Source organism: Trichomycterus rosablanca, chromosome 20 (genome assembly GCF_030014385.1).
Source record: "Trichomycterus rosablanca isolate fTriRos1 chromosome 20, fTriRos1.hap1, whole genome shotgun sequence".
Classification (NCBI taxonomy): domain Eukaryota; kingdom Metazoa; phylum Chordata; class Actinopteri; order Siluriformes; family Trichomycteridae; genus Trichomycterus; species Trichomycterus rosablanca.
Genome location: NC_086007.1, coordinates 20,720,970 through 20,747,970, shown reverse-complemented (window position 1 = coordinate 20,747,970; position 27,001 = coordinate 20,720,970). Strand labels below are relative to the sequence as shown.

The following is a 27,001-nucleotide window of genomic DNA, read 5'->3' as shown; positions in this document are numbered from 1 at the left end:
ACTGTAGAGGGAGAAATATGCAAATCCCTTCCAATCTTTCTTTGAGGTACATTGTTTTTAAACATTTCACTCATTTTCTTATGCATTTGTTGACAAACTGGAGATCCTATGATCATCTTTGCTCATCAGAGACTTTCCTTTCCTGGATGCTGCTTTTGTACAAAACCATGATTACAATCACCTGTTTGGGATCACATCATTATTTAGTTTTTTCACCTCATTACTAGGCCTAAATTGCCCCCATCCCAACTTTATTTGGAATGTGTTGCAAAAAGGAACACTGCATTTTTATTTTATTTGCATTTTCCATATTGTCCCAACTTTTTCTGATTTGGGGTTGTATATGCTTCCATTATATTCCATTACAATTATATCGCACTGTTTATAAAGACATGAAGATAAGTTTGGTTTAAAGAAACTTCGGTAGACTGGAACCCTTTGGAAAAGATTTGGAATGAAATCTAGCACAGCAGAGAACTGGACTGGAGATCAGGCCATATCAAAAGCCTATTTTAGTCTGATTGAGCATTTGTGTCATGGGTCATGGTTCTGATGTTGTTCAGCCATAACATTAAAACCACCTCCTTGTTTCTACACACATTGTCCATTTTATCAGCTCCACCTACCATATAGAAGCACATTGTTGTTCTACAATTACTGACTGTAGTTCATCTGTTTCTCTACATGCTTTGTTAGCCTTTTTCATGCTGTTCTTCAATGGTCAGGACCCCCACAGGACCACTACAGTAGGTATTATTTGGGTGGTGGATCATTCTCAGCACTATAGTGACACTGACATGGTGGTGGTGTGTTAGTGTGTGTTGTGCTGATATGAGTGGATAAGACACAGCAATGTTGATGGAGTTTATAAACACCTCATTGTCACTGCTGGACTGAGAAAAGTCCACCAACCTAAAATATATCCAGCCAACAGCGCTCCGTGGGCAGCGTCCTGTGACCACTGATGAAGGTCTAGAAGATGACCAAGTCAAACAGCAGCAATAGATGAGCGATCATCTCTGACCAACTAGGTAGGAGTGTCTAATAGAGTGGACAGTGAGTGGACACGGTATTTAAAAACTCCAGCAGCGATGCAGTGCTGAGAATGATCCACCACCTAAATAATACCTGCTCTGTGGTGGTCCTGACCATTGAAGAACAGCATGAAAGGGAGCTAACAAAGCATGCAGAGGAACAGATAGACTACAGTCAGTAATTGTAGAACTACAAAGTGCTCCTATATGGTAAGTGGAGCTAATAAAATGGACAGTGAGTGTAGAGTCGAGGTGGTTTTAATATTATGGCTGATCAGTGTAACAAAAAAACTCACAAAAAATTATCCTAACCAGGTGGAAACGCTGACAGCTTACCTGCACATTCATCAGTCACACACATAATTAAGCTTACCTGAAGCCACACTGCAGGAATGTTTTTCTGAAGAGCTGAACACCACCTTCTGATATCTGTCCCAAGTTCCAGTGACTCCAGTGCTCCAGACTCCAGTCTTTAAGTATCCGACTCCTTGTTTTTAAATCACAGCAGCACTTAATATCCTGACTACTGGTGAAGAATGATGAATTATCAGCCAGCCTGAGTATTCTTTGATGCAGGACGAGATATTGTTGCTGTGAATACAGCAGTTAGAGTGAAAAAAAAACTGAATGCCCTCAAGCTGCCCTTTTTAAGGCGTGACGGAGTGAGAGAGTGAGAGAGAGCGAGAGAGAGAGAACATGAGAGAGAGCAAATGAGATCTGAATGATTACACTTTAAATGTACAAAGGACAGAGGAGTGTAAAGCTGTCATTTGTTAAAATAATTGGGTTTTATTCTGTGGGTTGTAAATACCAGGGATCTTCAAAAAGTTTCCGCACTTTTATATTTTAATTGGAAACGGTGAAGACGGGAGAAGTAGCAATTGGTTGTATCTGAGAGACTGAGAGAGAGCTTATAGTCCAGATTTAGCGCCATCTGATTTCCACCTTTTTGGACACTCAAAGAAGCTTTAAGGGGAAGAAGATTTTCATGTGATGATAATGTGAAAGCAGTGGTGCACCAGTGGCTACGCGCTCAACCAATAACATTTTTGCTGATGGCATTAAAAGTTGGTATGACACTGGGAAACAAAATGCAATCCCTTTGCCAAGGGCACTGACACAACCCCATACCATGACAGACTCTGGCTTTTGGACTTGTTGTTGATAACAGTCTGGATGGTTCTTTTCGTCATTTCCAAAAAAGACCTGGAATACTGATTCATCTAACCACAATACACGTTTCCACTGTGTGATGGTCCATCCTAGATGCCTCCGAGCCCAGAGAAGTCGACGCCAATTCTGGACATGGTTAACATAAGGCTTCTTTTTTGCACAGTAAAGTTTTAAGTGGCATTTGTGCATGTAACTCTGTATTGTAGTGCTCGACAAAGGTTTGCCAAAGTAATCCCTCACCCATGTGGTTATATCAGCTATTGTTGAGTTGGATGAATTCCAATCCACCCACTTTTTGATGCAACATTAACTACTACTGTCTGGTTGAGGCACTGGCTTAACCAGTGGAGGAATCCAGAGATAACAGTGTGATACTTCATATGGCGCTCTGCCAGAATTTGCAAGTTGTTGGCAGCCAGTGGTTCTCTTTGCCCAGCAGGGGTTTTGTGTACACTACAGGGGTGCCAGATTACAGTAAACTGGGTATGACTAAATGAAACATTACAAAAACAGAACCTCCCACTCTATTTGAAATGTATAGACAACATTAATGTCACTGTTGTCACAAAAAGTATGTTTTATAAGCATCAAGATTCAGAAAAAAGGTGTCCAAGTGATATTCCGCTAGCACACCACCGCAGAGATTCTGACTTTCTCTGTTGCCACAGGTCGGCTGGGCGCCATCTAGCGGGCATAATCGGCAGTGCCTGCAGCAGACACGTTTCTGCTAGGGCGGGATGACCTGCAGCAGACACGTTTCTGCTAGGGCGGGATGACGCATGGGAGAAAATGCTATAAGAGCTCGTTCTTCTATAAGAGCCGTCATGTTAATCAGCTCTATAATCACCCTAAAGCTTCTTTACCAGGTGGTACTGACTTATGGGGGGAAAGATGAGATAAAGATGATGATGGCAACATGCCACAGCTTGTTGACCCAGATATGCATCGCAGTAGGTCACCAGCTAATGTATACTTTAACAAGTTTGAACTTGAGACGTGTTTGAGAAAATTAGGGAATGCTTTCAATAATATATGTGGGTCCTGTTCAAGAATGTGACAGACCTGACTGAGACTAAACTTCGGAAATGAAATGAATAGGTTTTATATTAATATACACATAATTGCTCAGATTGCTTAGTACCTGACAGTAAACATATTGGACATCCACCCTATGTGTCTACCCTGTGCTTGTGGGAATGGTCTACTATCAATGTTCCAAATCATGGAATCATCAAAGGTTTCCACTGGGGTTGATTGAGATCAGAGCTCTGTCCTGGCTACTGGTGTTTCAACACACGAGCTTGCTATGTGCACAGTCATGGAAAAGCATTTTATTTAAGTGATAAATTTAAGGCATGATCAGGCATAACATTATGACCACCTCCGTGTTTCTACACTCATTATCCATTTTATCAGCTCCACTTACCATATAGAAGCACTTCCAGTCCATCTGTTTCTCTACACCCTGTTCTCCAATGGTCAGGACTAGGGATGCATCGATACCATTTTTTCCCAACCGAGTACGAGTACAAGTACATGTATTTTTGTACTCGCCGATACCGATACCTATTTAGAATGATGCAATCTGGATCATTATGGAATAGTGTAGTTTTTAGTGTAAAATAGTGCAGTGGAACAGACATCATTGAGAAAGCTTCTGACAAGCTAACGTAAACGTTCATTAATAAACGCACGTAATTAACGCTGTGCACATCATACATGCGATGCGATTCTGCTGATTGAAATATTTACTTTAAAAAGATAATACAGTCCGATCCCATCTGAGCCGATTCCATCAGCACGTACATTCGTGGTTCACTTCGGTAAATCGTAAACGACTCTGAGTCGGCTCCCGCTCTGTGGTAAAAACCAGTATAATTAAGCCTGAGCTTTATAAGGTAAGCGAGTCACACAAAATGTTCTGTAGTATTTGGTGTTTATTTACAACCGCAACATTCATTATAACAGTAAAAACGGAGAATTGACTGAGAAAAGAAACTTACGCTGTGCTTAAAATGAGTCGACTCCTGAATCACTTGTATCGACACTGTGAACAGAGTATTGAACACAAACACGTCCTATAACAGCGGTCGCTGCTTTTGTAACCGGTTATCTTCGCTGTTAGCTCTATTTTGAAGGGTTTTTTTTGTCAAACGGAACTAAATAACATTAAACGTGCGTGTGAGCGTGTCTCCCGTGGGTGAAAAATTAATTGCTTTAGTTTTAGAAGTAAAAAAATCTCGTAATGTCAAACATTAAAAACTCCAGCAGCGCTGCTGTGTCTGATCCACTCATACCAGCACAACACACACTAACACACCACCACCTTGTCAGTGTCACTGCAGTGACATACCTGCTCTGTTCTGGTCCTGTGGGGGTCCTGAGCATTGAAGAACAGCATGAAAGGGGGCTAACAAAGCATGCAGAGAAACAGATGGACTACAGTCAGTAATTGTAGAACTACAAGTGCTGACAACACAGACATTGTGTATAGAAACAAGGAGGTGGTTTTAATGTTATGGCTGATCGGTGTATATCGTTTCCAGATGAAAAATCTACCAAGACAAACTGCCACAGTTATGTTCCTAAGTATTTATTTCAAATACATATGTATAATGAAATGTATTATATATAATACAGAATCCTTTTGCAAATTACCAGAAACTATTCAGTTGTCGTAATTGAAGTCACAAACTCTTAGTTTTTTCCAATGAAAAAGTAGAACATGCAAAAATAATTACCTTCCACAGGATACAGACTAATGTATGAAAAAAATTAATGAAGTCTTTATCTGCGGCTTTTACTGATACATAAAAACAAACCAATATTCAGGTCAAGTAAAAAAACGTGTGTACAAAACAAATATGTACATAATAAAGCAAGATCCAGTAAAAGTATAAGAGTCTGAGAAATGCTGCATTAAGCAATGTCCATGGTTGCTGTTATGGCCTTAATTTCAGCAGAATATGCTGATTAACAACGTTTTAGCTTCATGATAAAACCTCCGCTATGGGTCGTGGACATAATTTTACACTCCAACACCTCATCACTGGGAGTCAGCGCTTGATGCTGCCACGATACCATGCTGTCTGAGTTGGTTTCTTAAAATCTGATTCTTTGATTTCCAGTCCTCCATCTACGGCAAAACAATGAAGATATCATAAAAACATTGATATCATACAGACTTTTTAAAATGCATTTTAGCCCCTTTTCCCCCCAATTTAGCGTTTGTTTGTTTGTTTGTTTGTTTGTTTATTAGGATTCTAACGTCATATTTTACACTTTTGGTTACATTCATCACAGAAAACTGTAGTTATTCATTACAAAAGGTTAATTAGTTCACAAGGTTATATAGAACACAGTCATGGACAATTTAGTGTCTTCAATTCACCTCACTTGCATGTCTTTGGACTGTGGGAGTAAACCCACGCAGACACGGGGAGAACATACAAACCCCACACAGAAAGGACCCGGACCGCCCCACCGGGGGATCGAACCCAGGACCTTCTTGCTGTGAGGCGACAGTGCTACCCACTGAGCCACCGTGCCCAATTTAGTGTAGTCAGTACAGGGACTACTGGGGACCCTGAGCCTTGGCGTCCATGTAGGGTGTATATTCACCTGACACACACTCCCTCCGATGTGTGCGCAGTCCACCAATCCCTTTTTATTCACCCATACTTCTGTGGATCTGCACTTGAAAACTTTACATATGGAGACCCATGCGCCCTCTGCGCTCCTCCGCTGTCTGTCCATGCATTGATAACCCCACCCCTTAGTCTGGTCTTTGCCACCCAGCAGACTTGAAGCCAATTTTGTCGCCCAGCCTGAGGGCGTCCAGACTAACGGTAGCAGAGCCGAGATTCGGACTCGGGGAGCTCAGAATCTCAGCGCTGGTGTAGTAGCGGATTATCCAGCTGCGCCACCTGGGCGCCCCTATACAGACTGTTATTCAAAACGAATAGATCTTCCAAAATATTAGGGACAAAGTTACTGTATACTGGTACAATATTTCATTAAACAGGTCTGTTTATTTTATCTGGTCTTTATATTTAGGTCCATTTTATAAGTTGGAACTTCAAGAGGAAAAACCTTCCAATAATAATATGGACGATGGCCATAAAAGGAACACAAATGTATTCTGGTGTTTGTCAAAATACTTGAATATTATATTAGTATTGCAGCTATAACAAGCCCACGGTGGAGATCGGCGACGTGGCTTGGTTACGGAATCACATTCTTTTGCCGTCCCGAATTTGGCTGGCCGATGGGGCATGGAGGCACAGATGATGGACGTGTCATGATAATGCCGAGCATTATCATCCTAGAATGTGAATATCATCAGAAAAGAGTGTTTGCACCATAGGGTGCACATGGTCCTGTAAACCTGCCTTAAATTGCTGGTTAATATAAGACCTAATCATTTCCACCATGAGCACCAAGGCCGTGGTTTGACGACACCATTAGGCTTTCTGAAAACGTTAATCTATTTAGATGTATTGCAAACAATACTATTAAATTTTGGTCCTACTGCTTAAGGTTTATGGTAAATTTACAAACACTACCATAAGACAGTGGTCCCCAACCAGTGGGCCGTGGTCCCATGGGTCATTTATTACCGGGCCGCACAGAAAGAATAAATAATTAGAGATCGCTACATCAGCAATGAAAACACTACCTTTTAATGGGTGTTATTGCCTCCAATCACCCCTAGGTGGGAGCAGTGTCTCATTGCAGCGAAAAAAGCTCATTTGTGAGTAAGTCCCTGCCAGTCCGTGAAATTATATCTTATATGAAACCGGTCCGTGGTGCAAAAAAGGTTGGGGACCGCTGCCATAAGACATAGACTTACTTCTTGTCGTAAAAGCTGGTTATCCATCCTTAACCTGTCCAGTGTGTTGAGCTCCTCTGCTAATTGACTGTTACTCTGTCTCAGCTCTTGAATATAATCACAGGCTTTCGATAGGATCCCACCTTTGCTCTGTAACAGATCCCAACAAAGAAAACGAGATCACGCTGACCTGCCGTGTGCAGAAATCTATCCGATCACGAGCTGATGCTTACTTGTCCCGTTTTGGTGGCATCCAGCGTACAGTCTGGAATCGTCTTAGACAGCTGAACAATCCAGTTGTTAATTTTATCTCTGCGCCTTCGTTCGACTTCAAAACAGAAAAATAAAAAAAATGCATTGATAATGGACTATGTCATGGAAAAATAAGGTCAGATGATCAAAGAAAACAAAGATTACAGTTGCATGATTGTGGGTTCTTACAGGACTGTATTAGCTGAAGAACAAAGAACAGAACTATGGGCCTCCCTTTATACTGCTCAAGTCACATTACAGTTTCAGCACTTCCTCTAATGCTTGGGTGTAAGCCGTTCTGCGCTAGCTGTTGTTCCAAGACAGACATGTTGCTTTCCTCTGCAATTTCCTTCGGGATCATCTGCAATTTCCTTCGGGATCAATAAAGTGTTATCTTATTTTATCTTATCTCTACTTTCCAGTCCAGCCACCAGTACACTCACTACACTGCCACCAGCCAAAGTCAAAGCTCACCTTCGTTATGTTGTGCTCTCCGTTTCTCATCTCTGGAAGTTCTTGGTGCCTCTGACTTACTGTGAATATAAAATAATAATCAGAACCCTGTTAAATGTGCTACCCAAAATCCCACACTGCACTAGATTTCTGCATTAATACTTTCAGGCTGGAAAAATGTAAGCGACTTCTCTCCAAAAGTCAGTCCCTCCACTTACTGAAAAAGTAACAACAAAGGACTTATCTGGAGCATGCAAATGTGTTTTTCAATTGTATTCACATTGCCCATGAAGATTTATTTATTTGTTAGGATTTTTATGTCATGTTTTATACACTTTGGTTACATTCATGACAGGAGATTCATCAGAGAACATGCAAACTCCACACAGAAAGGGACTCAAACCCCGGAACTTCTTGCTGTGAGTCAACAGTGCTACCCACCGCATCACGATTAGGCTGTTTTTGGCTATTATTGTGGAACAATAAATTAAAAATTATGTTTACAGGGTTTATGAAAAAGGCCAAAATGCTTTGTAGAAAGATTTTCCAAACTAGATCTTCCAGATGTGACATGATCTCATGGGTTCATATACTTTTCAGTCTGGACTATAAAAGAGTATTTCATGTGTGGCATAAAAAGTACTAATATTAATAGACAGTGTATTATTTATGACAAATTGTATTAAATCTGTTGACAGTAATTTCATTATTGATTGCAATTAATGCAGAAATCCCGGTCACAATAAAGCTGAACCAGTATTGAATAATGATGGATATTTACGCGGTGCAAGTTTGTGTGCGAGGTGCAATAGACCTCTGGGTTGCTCCTGTCAAAACTTCCTGTGGTGACATCATCACATATAACTGTCCTGAAACAAAAGAAAGTAAGTACGGTTAGTTGGTAAAGCATGCAGTGAAACAAAAGTAAGACAGGATGTACTAAGAACAACAAGGGACCGTTTCATTAATACCTGCAGGTGCGCTCTGGCTAAGGATTGTGTCAGAAGTCTGTACCCCGGTGACCATGGTGCCTGTACCAGCATCCGAAATAGTGGCAGGGTAATAGGTGTAGTGAGTTTCTGTCCCGTCTCCTTCTAAGCCCTCGGACTGAGAGAACACAGCCTGTTTACAGAAGACAACAGCACGATTAGTGAAATTATACAACACTGACAGGAAGACATGAAGTCATCAAGGCTCAAAAATATATTGATATAAACACACATCAATGTTTTACACACTTTTGGTTACATTCATTACAGGACAAGTAGTTACTGGTTACACAAGATTCACCAGTTCACAAGTCACAGGCAATTTAGTGTCTCCAATTCACCTCACTTGCATGTCTTTGAACTGTGAGAGGAAACCAGAGCTCCCGGAGGAAACCCATGCATTATAAGCACACATTTACAAAATAACGGATTATATTCCTAATGGGACAACACATGGTTATAAATGTAATAGCATCTGGAAGAACATAAGCTAAGGTAAGCAGTGGTTATGATTTTTTTTTGCATTGTTTTGGATGTTGGCCTCTGTGCTGTGATTTATTGTGCGCTTTTGTTTTGCAATGAAAATGCATTTTCTCCATCGTTTTGTCTTCAGCTGCTGGGGGATCCCTGATTGCCTCCTCCTATCCGCACACAGCCTTTAGCGGAACCCTTTTTCACCTATGCACTTCTGCACAGACACCTCTCTATCTGCTTATCAGGGTCCTTACACAGCGTTTGAAGACCTCACCCACATAGTCCGGCCATCCCGCCCTAGCAGAAACGTGTCTGCTGCAGGCACTGCCCGCCAAATTCAGAATCTCGGCGCTGGTGTGCTAGCGGAAAATCCCACCATAAAATACCCCATTTGTACGTATAATTTAAATTGTGGCATAGTCACAGCTAGTCTTGCTTAATGCCTTATCTGAGGCTTTTTAAACTTGCTGCAATGTTTGTAGGGGTGTAGTCTGACTCAGTGTTGAAATGGATGTAATCATGGGTTGAACAGCCAATCAACTTATTACCTTGTTATAAACCCAACTCCTCCACAGAATGTACTTAAAAATTGCCCAAAAATAATAATCCCAACAACCAATCAGAAATGATTATTGGTCATGGTATTAAGAAGGCTGTTTGTGCTGCTTAAATGCTAAAATAGTAAAATGCAATAATTGTAACGATCACAGACAATAGTGTAGAAACTTGCCTGTGTAACAGGCTGCGTTGTAGCAGGAAACCCAGCCACTACGCTAACAGCCGTGGTGCCATCGGTTTGAGCCTCCAACTGCCCGTCTGCAACCTGAATTACCCGGTACGTCACCTGAAAAAGCAAGCATTATTGTTATTAGGAAATCACACCTTCTTGAGGGCTGATTTCTTATTAAAATGATCCTAACACAGATCAAATGAATTCCAAGCTCTGAACTGAAACATGCTCTTGGAGCTTCGTTTTCCTACCTGCCCGATGGGAGGGTACAGTTCCCCTACCTGCCCCCCAGCTCCCTCCGTCTTGAAGAGGTATTTAATGGGCTGCTCAGATGAAAATGTAGCAGCGGATTGAATAGTTGCAATTGCGGATGGGTCCTCAGCGGTAGCGACGGCTCCTGATGGAAAAGCGGATTAAAGCGGTCAGGGACACAGCTGTAGGATTTCAGTGAACGTTCTAGGCATAATATACACTGATCAGCCATAACATTAAAACCACCTCCTTGTATCTACACTCAGTCCATTTTATCAGCTCCACTTACCATATAGAAGCACTTTGTAGTTCTACAGTTACTGACTGTAGTCCATCTTTACATACCTTTTTACCCTGCTTTCACCCTGCTCTTTAATGGTCAGGACCCCCACAGGACCACCGCAGAGCAGGTATTATTTGGGTGGTGGATCATTCTCAGCACTGCAGTGACACTGACATGGTGGTGGTGTGTTAGTGTGTGTTGTGCTGGTATGATGCTGGAGTTTTTAAATACCGTGTCCACTCACTGTCCACTCTATTAGACACTCCTACTTAGTTGGTCCACCTTGTAGATGTAAAGTCAGAGACGATTGCTCATCTATTGCTGCTGTTTGAGTTGGTCATCTTCTAGCCCACGTGGCACTGTTGGCTGGATATATTTGGTTGGTGGACTATTCTCAGTCCAGCAGTGACAGTGAGTTGTTTAAAAACTTAATCCGCATTGCTGTGTCTTATCCACTCATACCAGCACAACACACACTAACAGACCAGCACCATGTCAGTGTCACTGCAGTGCTGAGAATGATCCACCACCCAAATATTACCTACTCTGTAGTGGTCCTGGGAGAGTCCTGACCATTGAAGAACAGCATAAACCGCCCGACCTGGAGATCGAACCCAGGACCTTCTTGTTGTGAGGCAACAGTGCTACCTACTTCCAGTGTGGCTGAATTAAAGCAATTCTGCAATTTCTAATTGTTGCATTTCTGACTGGTTCCAAAATAAGCAATATCTGAATGTAATCTCCCATCCTAATAGATATTAAACTATACATTATCAGAAAACGATGATACACTAATGCAAGTTATAGGTTTTCATGCTGAATTTTGATGTGACTATATAAACTGGAAAAAATAAGAGGCGTGTCCAGATACGTTTGGCCATATAGTGTAGATCTAAAGAAGAAATGCCTGGGAGATGTCTGGGACACGTGAACATATTAAGTGCATGTTTTAAGATTATCTGGGGGCAGCACGATGGCTAGGTGGGTAGCTCTGTCGCCTCACAGCAAGAAGGTCCTGGGTTTGATTTCCAGGTGGAGCGGCCCTAGTCCTTTCTGTGTGTTTGCATGCTCTCATCGTGTCTATGTGGTTTTCCTCCGACAGTACAAAGAGGTGCATTGGAGATACATAATTCGCCATGTGCAACCAGTAACTACCCATCCTGTCATGAATGTAATCAAAGTGTGTTAATCCTAATAAATACGATTATCACATGCATTTAAAGTACCAAAATTAGATCAAGACCTTACTTATATACTGGTTCAGTGGTTCAAGATTACCTTCTTCAATTACAGGAACATTGCAATCAGAATCTGGACTTTTCTGTTGCCTGAAAATGATAAAGAAAGAAAAGTAAATATTAGTTACGACCAACCAAGCCAAGAGTAACCACTTAATATTAAAAACAACTATCATGATGTTATTAATAGAAAAATTAGTTCTGACCCCTTCATGTTCACCAGCAGTGTCAGCAAGCCCAGGCCAATCCCCCAATCTGCAAACAGAAAGTTAAAACAGCACTAATGACTAATTCAATAATACAGGCCTTTGATCTCACAACTAAGGATGAAAGTTTACATAAACTTGCTTGCTTGACTGTGTACCCATAATCACTTGGTTCTGGGATTACATCTGACCATCCAACAAAAAAAATCTAAGCATAAGGTAACAGTCTGGTGTGTTTTTCTGATCTAGCCAATAGACCACTGTTCCTAGTACTTCTTTTTGAGTGCAGTCAAACTCGCTCTAATCATATGGGCACAGAGAAGTCAATCATACCAACTGTAGTCAATCATAATCACTATCAGGAAATGAGCTCATGCCACATTTTCAACCTTTATGTTTAATTAGTTCCTGTATGTATACTTTAGAACAGCGGTCCCCAAACTTTTTTGCACCATGAACTGGTTTCATACAAGATACAATTTCACGGACCGGCAGGGGCATAAAATAGAAAATCAGTGTGAATCCTGGGCTTTTTTCGCTGCAACGAGACGCTGCTCCCACCTAGTGGTGATTGGGTACAATAACACCCGGAAGAGTATTGACAATATATTTGCTCTTGTAGTGATCTCTGATTATTTATTCTTTCTGTGCGGCCCGGTAATAAATGACACAGTGGTTGGGGACCACTGCTTTAGAAAACCCACAATTTCAATTTATAAAAGTCTTTTTTGTGGACAAAAAATGTTGTGTGCTTTTTACTTTTACAGAAAAAGAAACAGTTATGATATACAGTTAAGGAAAACAAGTATTTAACCAATTTTGTTCTTATTTAAAATACTGTCAGTGCATATATTCACTTGCACCCTGCAATATTGCAACTATACTTAGTATTCCAAATCAAACACAACATCGTTTTATAAAGACAGCAGATGCTCAAGACAACTTTTACATAAACCGATTTGGTGCATTTCAATTTCATGTTATCAGCTCCACTTACCATATAGAAGCACTACAAGTAGTAGTTCAACAATTACTGACTGTAGTCCATCTGTTTCTCTGCATGATTTGTTAGCCCCCTTTCATGCTGTTCTTCAATGGTCAGGGCCCCCACAGGACCACCAGAGTAGGTATTACTTGGGTGGTGGATCCTTCTCAGCACTGCAGTGACACTGACATGGTGGTGGTGTGTTAGTGTGTGTTGTGCTGGTATGAGTGGATCAGACACAGCAATGCTGCTGGAGTTTTTTAACACCTTGTCCACTCACTGTCACTGCTGGACTGAGAATAGTCCACCAACCAAAAATATCCAGCCAACAGCATCCTGTGACCACGGATGAAGGTCTAGAAGATGACCAACTCAAACAGCAGCGATAGATGAGCGATCATCTCTGACTTTACAGCTAATAGAGTGTACAGTGAGTGGACATGGTATTTTAAAACTCCAGCAGCACTGCTGTGTCTGATCCACTCATACCAGCACAACACACACTAACACAACACCACCACCATGTCAGTGTCACTACAGTGCTGAGAATGATCCACCACCTAAATAATACCTGCTCTGTGGTGGTCCTGTGGGGATCCTGGCCATTGAAGAACAGCATGAAAGCAGGCTAAAACAGTATGTAGAAAAACAGATGGACTACAGTCAGTAATTGTAGAGCTACAAAGTATTTATATATATCCCTGACCATAGAGAATATGCAAACTGCATCACTAATCAAACGAGAATCCATGCACACGTTATCGTGTAATGTGAGACAATACAGTCAAGGCATCTATGAAGATGTAAACAATAGAACTCATGTTAATTTCAGTCGTTTTACAATGTTAATAACTAAAAAAAAAACAGCTTATGTGCGCTTATACCGACACTCGCATTGTTCGTGCATAACGCGTCTCTGAGCTGTTTAATCTAGCAGAGCGAACCACTGTTAGCCAGTTAGCATCTAACACTGTATCACAAACCAGTACAAATGTAAAGCTAAAAGAAGCGTTTAAAGACGTATTCCTGGTACTAAAACCACCGTGTTATACATTATAACGATAATAAGGTAAATATGCGCGTAAAACAAAGTAAAAAAACAACATTTTTTCAACCGACCCACCGTTCAGTATCCCTGTATTGTTTACTTGCGCCGACACTGCTGACAACTGACGTCATTATTCATCGCCCGGTTGTGCGCGCTGAGAAATCGCTGGATGGCCTGTAGGAGGCAGTCGTGAGTATTCCAGGCTGTATCCCAATCCGCACATTTAGTCTTTGTTACTTACAGATTTACTACATCAAGTGTGTTGACAATGAGACTAGACCTTCATGGATTGACTAAACCAGATCACCTCTTTCCTGTGCACAATAAATTTAATGATAATAACAAATAAATGACTGACAATACAGACTTGAGCGTGACAATAGAAGCACTTTGTAGTTCTACAATTACTGACTGTAGTCCATCTGTTTCTCTACATACTTTTTAGCCTACGTTCATCCTGTTCTTTAATGGTCAGGACCCCCACAGGACCACCACAGAGTAGGTATTATTTGGGTTTGGATCATTCTCAGCACTGCACTGACACTGACATGGTGGTGGTGTGTTAGTGTGTGTTGTGCTGGTATGAGTGGATCAGACACATTAATGCTGATGGAGGTTTTAAACACCTCACTGTCACTGCTGGACTGAGAATAGTCCACCAACGAAAAATATCCAGCCAACAGTGCCCCGTGGGCAGCGTGCTGTGACCACTGATGAAGGTCTAGAAGATGACCAACTCAAACAGCAGCAATAGATGATCTATCTATCTATCTATCTATCTATCTATCTATCTATCTATCTATCTATCTATCTATCTATCTATCTATCTATCTATCTATCTATCTATCTATCTATCTATCTATCTATCTATCTATCTAGTCTGTATAGCTCTGATTATAATTGCACAAATTTACTTTAAAGTTGAGCTATGTTTTGTTGCTGAGCAGGACCCTTAGCCATAAATGTACAACCCCAAATCAGAAAAAGTTGGGACAGCATGGAAAATGCAAATTATAATAAAAAAAACACAGAGTTTCTTACATTTACTTTGACTTTTATGTGACTGCAGACAGGATGAACCTAAGATATTTCATGTTTTGTCTGGTCAACTTCATTTCATTTATTAATAAACTTCCATTCCTGTATTTCAGGCTTTGAGATTGACTGAGATTCCTGGAATCGTTTAATGCTATTACGCACTGTCAAAGTCAAAGTAAATGTAAGGAACACTGCATTTGTATTTGTATTTAATTTGCCTTGTCCATACTGTCCCAAATTTTATGATTTGGGGTTGTAAATTAAGATTGGACAGAGCTAGTGGTTTGATCCTTGGAAAGCTTGATCCTGATTTTCTTTTGTACTATTTATTGTATGAGTTCTTTGTTTAGGTATATTATACACATTAAACTGCAATGCAAAAATTCGACTGCAAATCAGAAGTTTAATTGACAGTGATGGTGGTGCGGATAAACGTGCACTCTTCATTATAAAAGCAAATAAGAGCAAAACGCTGGATGGCGTTCGAGGTTCGATCCCATTTAGAGAGAACTCTCTTTACAAGTCATCGACTTTCAATCAATGCCACACCAGCGTACTAACGACGTGTGATCATATTCCATATATTGCTACATTTTTCTCCAGCACTTCTGACCACCATTAATGACACTGTACTTAAACAATACCAGAATAATATTAAATAAAATTTTGAATAAAATTAAACAGGCTATTTAATCTACCCATAAATTAAATATGAAATAATGGAATAAGTATTTTGAATAAAAACCAGTTCAGAAGTCCATCAAATCTTTATTTCTAATTTTACACTGATCCATTAACTCATAGCTAAAACTATGTACTTACAGACATGACAAAACCCCTTTCAGGCAATAAAGGGGTCAACAAATCAGGGTCCCCAAACCCTGAGATTTTGCAGCACATTGGAGTGCATTGTATTTGTTTATTTATTTACATCCAGATTTATTAATGTCCTGTACATGTGCACTATTATACAATTATTAGAAAAAAAAAAACACTGGACAGCACTCGCGGTTCGATCCTATGTAAATAGGAAAGTCCATCATTGGAAGTTGAGAAGTAACCGCTGAGCCACACCAGCGCGTTTAAAACTCAGCCTTTGTGTTATATATCATTAACTTTTATTGTGTTTTATAGTGTTTGTTCAGCACCTGGTCACTTACTATGAGCATGTACTGTAGTGATATAATTCGTCCTGGGTTGAAAAACTGCAGTAAAGAGAATAATTGTTGTTATTTGGATAATAATTGGCAGTAATACGGCGCAATTTTGAACGAATTTAATGTTTATATCAAACACTGTGTAAATATTCGCTGTATATACTCCTTACTATCCCCCCTATCGTCCACCTAGTTTGCCACCAAATTGTTCTTTTTTCTTTCATTATATATATTTCTCTCATTATTTCTCTCATTATACATACATTGTTATTAAATCTTCAAAAAAGTTAAAACACACTACACAGTGCCCGCAGTTCGATTCTACAACTGTAGAAGATTCCTGAAAGGAACCACTGAGCTACATTCATATATAATGTGTATATATTAGGACTGTCAAACGATTAAAATTTTTAATCGCGATTAATCTCAGAATTTCATATAGTTAATCGCGATTAATCGCATTAAAAAAAATCTGTGTAAATGTTATAGAAAACAAGGATTTTTAAGTGAAATGTTACAATTAAAATGGTGAACACATTTTATGCTAAATGTACTGATGTTAAAAACTGCTGGGACAAGAGAAAACTGTAAGGGAGTTTATTCACTCACATACTAGGCAGTAAATGTCAGATTGTAGGTTAGAATTTCTCCATCAGCAAACATTGTAGATCAGCGGTGCTTTAGGTGGGATAAGGCGTAGTTATTGTATCAGACTTGTCTGTGGTTGTATCGTGACGATGGTTTGATGGACGTTTCTACACGAAGTGAGTGTGTTTTGACCCTTTGGGGCTTCCATAGTTCATGAACTAACGTGCTCGACTCAGCTTTCCGGTATTCGGTACAGAAGAAGAAGTTAATTAAGTGTAATAAAGTGTTCTGCTCCCGACAACTTGTGAATATAGCGTGTATTTATTTCTTTATTATGCAAGTGCATCACTACCACGATCGGTTACATTATGTTAACAAACCGCAAATGAAAAACGGTGGCAAGTCCGACATTAAAACGTTTGTTCTACCAGTCAAGTGTCAACATGAACTAGAATTTGCGTTAATGGCACTAATTTTTTTAATCGCGTTAAATTGAGGTCGCGTTAATGCGTTATTATCGCGTTAACTTCGACAGCCCTAGTATATATATATATATATATATATATATATATATATATATATATATATATATATATATATATATAATACCGTATATATACAGTATATATATATATATATATATATAAAAGGTCACACACTGTAATATTTGGTTGGACCGCCTTTAGCTTTGATTACGGCACGCATTCGCTGTGGCATCGTTCCCACAAGCTTCTGCAATGTCACAACATCTATTTCTGTCCAGAGTTGCATAAATTTTTCCCCAAGATCTTGTATTGATGATGGGAGATTTGGACCACTGCACAAAGTCTTCTCCAGCACATCCCAAAGATTCTCAATGGGGTTCAGGTCTGGACTCAGTGGTGGCCAATCCATGTGAGAAAATGATGTTTCATGCTCCCTGAACCACTCTTTCACAATTTGAGCCCAATGAATCCTGGCATTGTCATCTTGGAATATGCCCGTGCCATCAGGGAAGAAAAAATCCATTGATGGAATAACCTGGTCGTTCAATATATTCAGGTAGTCAGCTCAGCTGACCTCATTCTTTGGGCACATAACGTTGCTGAACCTAGACCTGACCGACTGCAGCAACCCCAGATCATAGCATTGCCCCCACAGGCTGGTACAGTAGGCACTAGGCATGATGGGTGCATCACTTCAGCCGCCTCTCACCCTGATGCACCCATCACTCTGGAACAGGGTAAATCTGGACTCATCAGACCACATGACCTTCTTCCATTGCTCCAGAGTCCAATCTTTATGCTCCCTAGCAAATTGAAGCTGTTTTTGCCGGTTAGCCTCACTGACAAGTGGTTTTCTTAAGGCTACACAGCTGTTTAGTCCCAATCCCTTGAGTTCCCTTCACATTGTGCGTGTGTAAATGCTCTTACTTTCACTATTAAACATATCCCTGAGTTCTACTGTAGTTTTTCTACCATTTGATTTCACCAAACGTTTAAGTGATCGCCGATCACGATTATTCAAGATTTTTTTCCGACCACATTCCTTTCTCGAAGATGATGTTTCCCCACTGTCCTTCCACTTTTTAATAATGCGTTGGACAGTTCTTAACCCGATTTTAGTAGATTTAACAATCTCCTTAGATGTTTTCTCTGCTTGATGCATGCCAATAATTTGACCCTTCTGAAACAGAGAAACATCTTTTCCACGACCACAGGATGTGTCTTTCAACATGGTTGTTTAACAAATGAGAAGCTACTCACTGCATCAGTTAGGGTTAAATAACTTGATGCCAGCTGAAACATAAACACCCATGCAGTAATGATCCAATGGGAGGCTCTTACTGTGTATATATGTGTATATATGTATATATACTGTATATATCTATCTATCTATACCTGGCGAATGGCCAAATTGGGGGGCCAGTGCCATATATTGAGCCACCAATTGGGGGTGGGCTTGTGAGATCAAAATGCAAATACACTGGGTTAAACAGATAAACACCTCCAAGGAATAAACCCACACAGACACACAGAGAACATGCAAACTCAGCGCAAAAAGGACCCTGACCGCCCGGCCTGGGGATTAAATTCAGGACCTTCTTGCTGTGAGACCACAGTGCTACCCACCTAGCCACTCATTTTTATCTTATACTCTATTTTATTTACTCTATTCACTGTACTGGAGCTGTTTAATACTCGAATTTCCCCTATGGGGATCAATAAAGGAATTTTACGTTATCTTATCTCATATGTGCTCTATTATTAAATGAACAGAAGAAAACACACTGGACAGCACCTGCGGTTCGATCCTACGAACGCAGGAAGCTTTTATGGTGGATTGTGAAGTAACCGCTGAGCTACACCAGTGCGAGCACAGTCATGGCCCTGGTGTTATATGTCATTAACTGTGATTGCGTATGTTTACCTCTGTATTAGTCACTTATGGACATGTATGTAATATAATTCATCTGCAGTGTTGGGGGGTAACGCGGTACAAAATACTTTTTTCTGTAACGAAGTAATGTAACGCTTTCCAGTTAAATATGCTGTAATCACATCACAGTTACTAACTTAATAAAAACTACGTTACTTGCGTTACTCACATTTTTACATAAAAATATTATTTTTAAAAAACAAAGCTGTTTTTTCTGCGTAATTTTCACATATAAGTTCTGTAGCATTACCTCCACTAACCACTAGATGGCAATATAAATATTTCTCTTTAACATACTGTTATGCTCTACATACTGTACAGCACAGTATTTGTGGACTGCTATATCCAAAAGTTTATTAAATATCTTCTTGAATAAAATGATTTTGGCTCTACATTGACTTATATATAAGATTTATATTTTAATTTATGAAGAGTATTTTGTTTTGTTTGATAATTCAGTTCATATACTTGCCTGTCCACACATGGCTGGATTACTGACCGGGCCAGTGGGGCCAGCGCCCAGGGGCCCTTGAGGTCAGGGGGCCCCGGGGGGGCCCTGGCCCAAAACATTTTGCGATGCCTATCAACATTTATGATACAATATATTTTTTATTTCCGAGGGCCCTCCATTTTAAGGATCCTCTGACTATTAGGGACTTTGACCCCAGGGCCTCTTGGGGGCCCTAGCCATGCTTTTGGGGGCCCTAGCCATGCTTTGGGCCCTAGCCAAAATACTTAACTCTGTTATAGTTTACTCCACTCCAGACCTTGCTCATGTGGACCAACTTACTTTTATTTTCAGGTTTGTTAATAATGACGGACATGTAGTTGAGCGTTTTCTAGCTTTTGAGCCTATTGAAAACCATAGTGGGGACAGTTTGGCAGAGTGTGTCGTTGCTATGGTGGAGAATCTGGGCCTAGACTTATCCAACTGTAGGGGCCAGTCATATGATAATGCAAGTAACATGTCGGGAAAGTACAATGGAGTCCAAGCTCATCTTAAACAAAGAAACCCTTTGATTTGTTATGTCCCCTGTGCAGCACATTCACTGAATTTAGTTGGTGTCAATGCTGTTGACAGTAGCCCAGAAGCTGGAAGTTTTTTTGACTTTGTACAGGCAATGTACACATTTTGTGCATCATCTACACACAGGTGGGGAAATGTTTTCCGTGATACTGATATCAAACTCACACTGAAATCACTGTCAGGTACTCGATGGAGTCAACTAAGGCTCTTTGGAAATATTATGCACAACTGAGAGAGGCATTGAATGATATGTCTAAAGATATGGAGGAGAAATGTGTAACTCGAAGTGAAGCCTCTGCACTCTGTGACAAATTGGACACGTTGGAGATGGCCTTCATGGCATACTTCTGGGACACAATACTACAGAGGTTCCAAGCCACAAGCATGATATTGACATATGTACAGCTACACAACTTCTCTTGTCTTTACGAGACTTTGTGGCAGCACAGAGAGATAACTTTGAGGTGTTTGAAGGGGCAGCTTTAAATGTCACCACTGCTGTCTCCCAAGAGTACAGGCATGACCTCCAGCGTACAACTCTTTGCCCAGGGGCCCAGACTATCCTTAATCCGTCCTTGTGTCCACATGCTTGAAATGTAGGTTTTGTTGGACCACTGAAGATTTTATTGGACTATATTTTTCTATTGCTTAAATACATATGGACTTGTTCAGAGAAAATAGTAACATTAAGTATAATTAAATGTATTTTATAAATGTTTTGTTGCAACTACTGCTACATTTTGTTCCTAAATAAAACAACGACTATCATTTCTTTACTTTCCAGATTTGTTTGTAGATTTGATTCCAGTATATTTGTGTGGGTTTTTAGAATGTAACTTGGAAGTAAAGTAATGAGGAATGAGATAAAAATTTTCCAGGAAGTAATGAGTAAAGTAATCCCATTACAATTTTAGTTAAGTAATAAGTAATCAGTAATGGATTACTTTTTTTGAGTAACTACCCCAACACTGTTCATCTGGGGTGTTGATAAACTGCAGTAAGGAGGATGTTTGTTGTTATTTGGATAATAAGTGGCAGTGATAATGGTGCAGATTTAAAAAAAAAGAATTTAATGTTTGTAGGAAAAAGAGTGGAAAAGAAAAGTCATTTCGACAGGAACGCGGATTGAAACACTTTGGCAGGAGGGAGGTCATTCGGTTTTCACTTCAAATCCCAAAGTTGAAAAACAAGAAAACGGGTCATTTTTCATTTAAAAAAACAACACACACACACACACACACACACACAGTGGCGGCTCCTGCCAAATCTTGGCAAACGGGGGCAATTGTTGTGATGATGGCCATGGTGACCCGGTCAATGGGTAAATTAAAGCTTAAGTAATTAACATCTTAAGTCATCTTACCATTAATCATAAAATCATGTAAAGCCTTCACACTAACAATTTAATTCAGTCTTCAGTCTTAGTTTAGGTGCAGCAGATCCAGAATAAAGATCGGCATCGTGGCTGATATGCAATGAATAAAGAAGTACAATTAAAAATTGGGTAGAAACAATAAGTGCAATCACAATTCACAAATTAAAAATGACATTACTTTAATGTCAAAATACATTAATGTATTTTGTGTGTAACACGTACCGTTTCAATTGATATGCCACAGAATGTGCAGCGTTCTTGTAATCAAAAGCTTAGCTAGTTTCCATCAGAATATACTTACAGTGTACACTGTTGCACTGACAACATGACTAAGTATTTTGACTGCCTTGTTCATAGGCAATGACACACAGACTAGACATTCTGATGGCACTGACAAGTTCATTGACATAAATATTTGCTTTTGAGGCAAAAACAAAGAATTGTGAGCGAGGTACGTGCTTTTGCAACTGTTTTGAGAAATGCACTTGTTGTGATGCCAATGTAAATCATGATGTGAGAAATGTACCAAATTGACTGAGAAAAACTGTAATATATTCCTTTAGTGTAACATACCCACTATTTGCAAAGCTTAAACATTATTTTTTTTATTTTATTTAAAAAGGCAAGTAGATGTAGACTACTAGGTAACTTAGCTGACAGGTAACATAGTTGACAATTTGCCTATTTTGACCCATAACTTCAGTGGTAGACCTTGCCTGGCTGACCACATGTCATTTCTTGAACAGAATAATGTCTAATTTGAACATACATTTGAATTAAAATTATAAAAAAAAAATTAACCATAACAATGTATGTAACATAGTTGACGGTCAATTAATATACTCATTGACAATGTTCTATTATAAATAAAATATTTAAAAAAATAAGAAGACATTCACCACAGTTTGTTCAATATACCCTCCACAGAGAAAAATGATATCATGTAATGCTGGTCACATAGTTTTAGAACAAACCATTTTTGAGTTGCTGAGTGGAGTTCTGTTAGTAACATAGTTGACAGAACTTTTGCGGACAATAATAAATAAATATATTTAAATTATTTAAAAGAGAAACTCAATTTAAAAAATATTATTTTTCTTTAGTATTTAAACTTTTGAAATAAATAAAAAAATAGATGTTGTTGCCCTTAATAATTTTATTCATTATTTTGAAACCAAGGCACCCTCAACTTAAAAAACGGACACAGCAAAAACTGTTCATTTAGGAACATCATGACAAATTTCAAGCTAAATGAAGCATAGGATGCACATAATGTTTTTGTGATATTACAATTAGGGCTGTCGAAGTTAACGCGATAATAACGCATTAACGCGACCTCAATTTAACGCGATTAAAAAAATTAGTGCCATTAACGCAAATTCTAGTTCATGTTGACACTTGACTGGTAGAACAAACGTTTTAATGTCGGACTTGCCACCGTTTTTCATTTGCGGTTTGTTAACATAATGTAACCGATCGTGGTAGTGATGCACTTGCATAATAAAGAAATAAATACACGCTATATTCACAAGTTGTCGGGAGCAGAACACTTTATTACACTTAATTAACTTCTTCTTCTGTACCGAATACCGGAAAGCTGAGTCGAGCACGTTAGTTCATGAACTATGGAAGCCCCAAAGGGTCAAAACACACTCACTTCGTGTAGAAACGTCCATCAAACCATCGTCACGATACAACCACAGACAAGTCTGATACAATAACTACGCCTTATCCCACCTAAAGCACCGCTGATCTACAATGTTTGCTGATGGAGAAATTCTAACCTACAATCTGACATTTACTGCCTAATATGTGAGTGAATAAAACTCCCTTACAGTTTTCTCTTGTCCCAGCAGTTTTTAACATAAGTACATTTAGCATAAAATGTGTTCACCATTTTAATTGTAACATTTCACTTAAAAATCCTTGTTTTCTATAACATTTACACAGATTTTTTTTAATGCGATTAATCGCGATTAACTATATGAAATTCTGAGATTAATCGCGATTAAAAATTTTAATCGTTTGACAGCCCTAATTACAACATGTTTGCCATTAATAGGTAAAATATGACATTTTTAAAGAAAAGTTAGAATAAATATAATTATTATCAATGGACATGGAATGTACCCCAAATTATAGAATGACTCGAGTATAAATCATTTTGACTGACATGACATAAGCAAATGATAATGTTATAAAACAGCAGAGAATTGTATGGAAGCAATTAATGCACGTCCAAAAGCATTTGCAGTTTGTTGGACAGAATGAGAAACTGCTACTATGATGTGCACAAATGACTAAATCTTGTGGAGGTTGAATTTTAATTCTGATCAGAGAAATGCACCAAAGCAATTGAGAAAAACTGTAATGAATTTTGTCCTGTATTTGTGAAAACACTGGACAGCACTCGCGGTTCGATCCCACGGCTGTAGGAAGTTTCCGAATGGAATGTTTAGAAGTAACCGCTGAGCCACACCAGCGCACTGTCAACAACAGCCAACAAGATATATGTAGGTCATTCACTGTATATTAGTCGCTTGTTATTCCGCTGAGGTGTTGATCAACTGCAGTAAAGAATTTATATTGTGTTTATTTCTTCTAAAACTGCTTTAATTAAGATCTTTGTTGCTATTTGGATACTAAGTGCCAGTGATATTGGTGCAGATTTTCGTGTTTGTGTAAAAGAAAAGTGATTATCAGCTACACTCGCTACACGAAAACTGCACACACATTAACCCATAAAATCCCGGACCCAGTTCACCACATAGGACCGAATGGACCACAAGGAACTCATTTCTTAATGGTTTTTTGAAGTGCCGCCTCCCATTGTCAAAATCTGTAATGTTACTTACACCGACTAGGCATAACATTATGACCACTGACAGGTGAGGTGAATAACACTGATTATCTCTTCATCATGGTACCTGTTAGTAGGTGGGATATATTAGGCAGCAAGTGAACATTTTATCCTCAAAGTTGATGTTAGAAGCAGGAGTTTGACAAGGGCCAAATTGTGAGGGCTAGACAACTGGGTCAGAGCATCGCCAAAGCAGTGGTAAACCGGCGACAGGGATATGGGCGGCCAAGGCTCATTGATGCACGTGGGGAGCGAAGCCTGGCCCGTGTGGTCCGATCCAACAGACGAGCTACTGTAGCTCAAATTGCTGAAGAAGTTAATGCTGGTTTGGATAGAAAGGTTTCAGAATACACAGTGCATCACAGTTTGTTGCGTATGGGGCTGCATAGCTTGCAGACCAGTCAGGGTGCCCATGCTGACCCCTGTCCACCGCCGAAAGCGCCAACAATGGGCACTGGACCACGGAGCAATGGAATAAGATGGCCTGGTCTGATGAATCACGTTTTCTTTTACATCACGTGGATGTCCGGGTGCGTGAGCGTCGCTTACCTGGGGAACACATGGCACCAGGATGCACTATGGGAAGAAGGCAAGCCGGCGGAGGCAGTGTGATGCTTTGGGCAATGTTCTGCTGGGAAACCTTGGGTCCTGCCATCCATGTGGATGTTACTTTGACACGTACCACCTACCTAAGCATTGTTGCAGACCATGTACACCCTTACATGGAAACAGTATTTCCTGATGGCTGTGGCCACAAAGCGAAAATGCTTCAGGAATGGTTTGAGGAGCACAAGAACAAGTTTGAGGTGTTGACTTGGCCTCCAGATTCCCCAGATGTCAATTCAGTCGAGCATCTGTTGGATGTGCTGGACAAACAAGTCCGATCCATGGAGGCCCCACCTCACAACTTAGAGGAGTTAAAGGATCTGCTGCTAACATCTTGGTGCCAGATACCACAGGGGTCTAGTGGAGTCCATGCCTCGACGGGTCAGGGCTGTTTTGGCGGCAAAAGAGGGACAAACACAATAGTAGGAAGGTGGACATAATGTTATGCCTTATCGATGTATATACAAGTATATACAAGTACGCAAACAACTTACTCAGGATGAAATGGGATAAAATGGGGGTGGACTGGTGAGATAACAAAACAAAGTGCAAATACTGTACTCAGTTCAAAATACAAATAGACTGGGCTGGACAGATAAAAACCTGAGGTCTCGGTCCAATGTTCATATTTAAAAAAACACACACAAATCAGTCTGAATGCCTATACAGAAATGCACACAGAAACTACCACGTCAAAAATGTTCAAGCAAGTAGATTGGTAGGATCTTCCTTCAGCTTTCCACACTTCTCAGATTTCTATTTTATTTAATGTTTAATAGAATATTTTAATTCAACAATCCAGAGCTAATTTTCTGTTCTACTACGTGTAAAAGTATGAAGTGTGAACTAGTAGTCATTTTATTTATGCATTTTGTCCCAACTTAGCATAGTCAATTTGTCTTCCGCTACTGGGGGATCCCCGATTGCAGTTGAGGTGGGTATATTGCTGCTCACGCCTCCTCTGACCCGCGCGCAGCCCTTAGCGGAACCCTTTTTCACCCATGCACTCTGCACAGGCGCCTCTCTATCTGATAATCAGGGTTTGAAGACCCCACGCACATAATCCGGTCATCCTGCCCTAGCAGACACCTGTCTGCTGCAGAAATGTGCACTGCCAATTATGCACGCTAGATGGCGCCCAGTCGACTTGCAATGGCAAGTTTTAAAGCGAGGAGTTCAGAATCTTGGCGCTGGTGTGCTAGTGGACTGTTTAATTTTTTAATGTAATGTTTCTTTTGCTATTGAAACACATTCAAATGTTTTAGAATATAGCAGAATAGAGAACAGAATAGAATCGGCTTTATAAGGCAGGTATGTTTACACACACAAAGAATTTGTTTCTGGCTGTTGGACTCGACATACAGGGTATTTACATGTTATAAACAAAAAATTACAGATATACAAAAAAACAAAAAAAAATAGCATGAAATAAATAAGAAATATTAAGATAATACAATAGAAATACAATTAAAAATATAATATGCTGGCTTACAATATATACACAAAAACTACAATAATTATTTTGACTGAAACAGATTGCTTACCTTTAACAACATCCTTTCAAGACAGGAATCCAGGTAGGGAGCCGGATAGGGACCTCATAACTGGTGCAACTACGACCTCTGCTGACTGATTGATGGTGTCTGCACAGAGTTGAGGAATAATGCTGATCAGGGTGTGGCTCTCCGTGCACAAGGCTGATCCGCATATGAACTTGCCTCGTGCAGGTGAAAAAATGCAGTCGGCTACTGCACACGTGTCAGAGAGGGTATGTGTCAGTTTGCTCTACTCAATCGGGGCGGGGGTCAGCACCAGTATAGAGGAAGCATAATGCAATTGGGTAAAAATTGGATACATACCTGATGGAGTTTTTAAACACCTTACTGTCACTGCTGGACTGAGAATAGTCCACCAACCAAAAATATCCAGCCAACAGCGCCCGGTGGGCAGCGTCCTGTGACCACTGATGAAAGTCTAGAAGATG

General features: G+C 39.9%; 1 protein-coding gene across 6 annotated transcripts; it reads right to left on the bottom strand.

The window, feature by feature from the left end:
- Positions 1-4,137: 4,137 nt before the first annotated feature.
- usf1 (upstream transcription factor 1) lies at positions 4,138-26,685 on the bottom strand. Of its 6 annotated transcripts, none has more exons than XM_063016991.1 (12): positions 21,774-21,903; positions 21,540-21,641; positions 11,916-11,964; positions 11,720-11,799; positions 10,188-10,333; positions 9,937-10,050; positions 8,715-8,865; positions 8,525-8,612; positions 7,765-7,823; positions 7,272-7,366; positions 7,060-7,188; positions 4,138-5,343 (listed from the first exon to the last, which is right to left on the bottom strand). In XM_063016991.1, the coding sequence occupies exons 2-12, from the start codon at positions 21,547-21,549 to the stop codon at positions 5,254-5,256; spliced, it is 1,011 nt and encodes a 336-aa protein (XP_062873061.1). In that variant the 5' UTR covers positions 21,550-21,641; positions 21,774-21,903; the 3' UTR covers positions 4,138-5,253. The 6 variants fall into 6 exon arrangements, with proteins under 6 accessions (XP_062873061.1, XP_062873062.1, XP_062873066.1 ...); XM_063016992.1 differs by having other exon boundaries at positions 11,750-11,799; positions 21,774-21,902; XM_063016996.1 differs by lacking the exons at positions 21,540-21,641; positions 21,774-21,903 and adding an exon at positions 26,562-26,685.
- Positions 26,686-27,001: the final 316 nt, after the last annotated feature.

Coding starts and splice junctions, on each gene's coding strand:
- usf1 (XM_063016991.1), bottom strand. Junction 11,800..11,915: donor CTGCTGGTGAACATGAAGGG/GTCAGAACTAAT, acceptor TATCATTTTCAG/GCAACAGAAAAGTCCAGATT. Junction 10,051..10,187: donor TGTACCCTCCCATCGGGCAG/GTAGGAAAACGA, acceptor TTGCTTTTTCAG/GTGACGTACCGGGTAATTCA.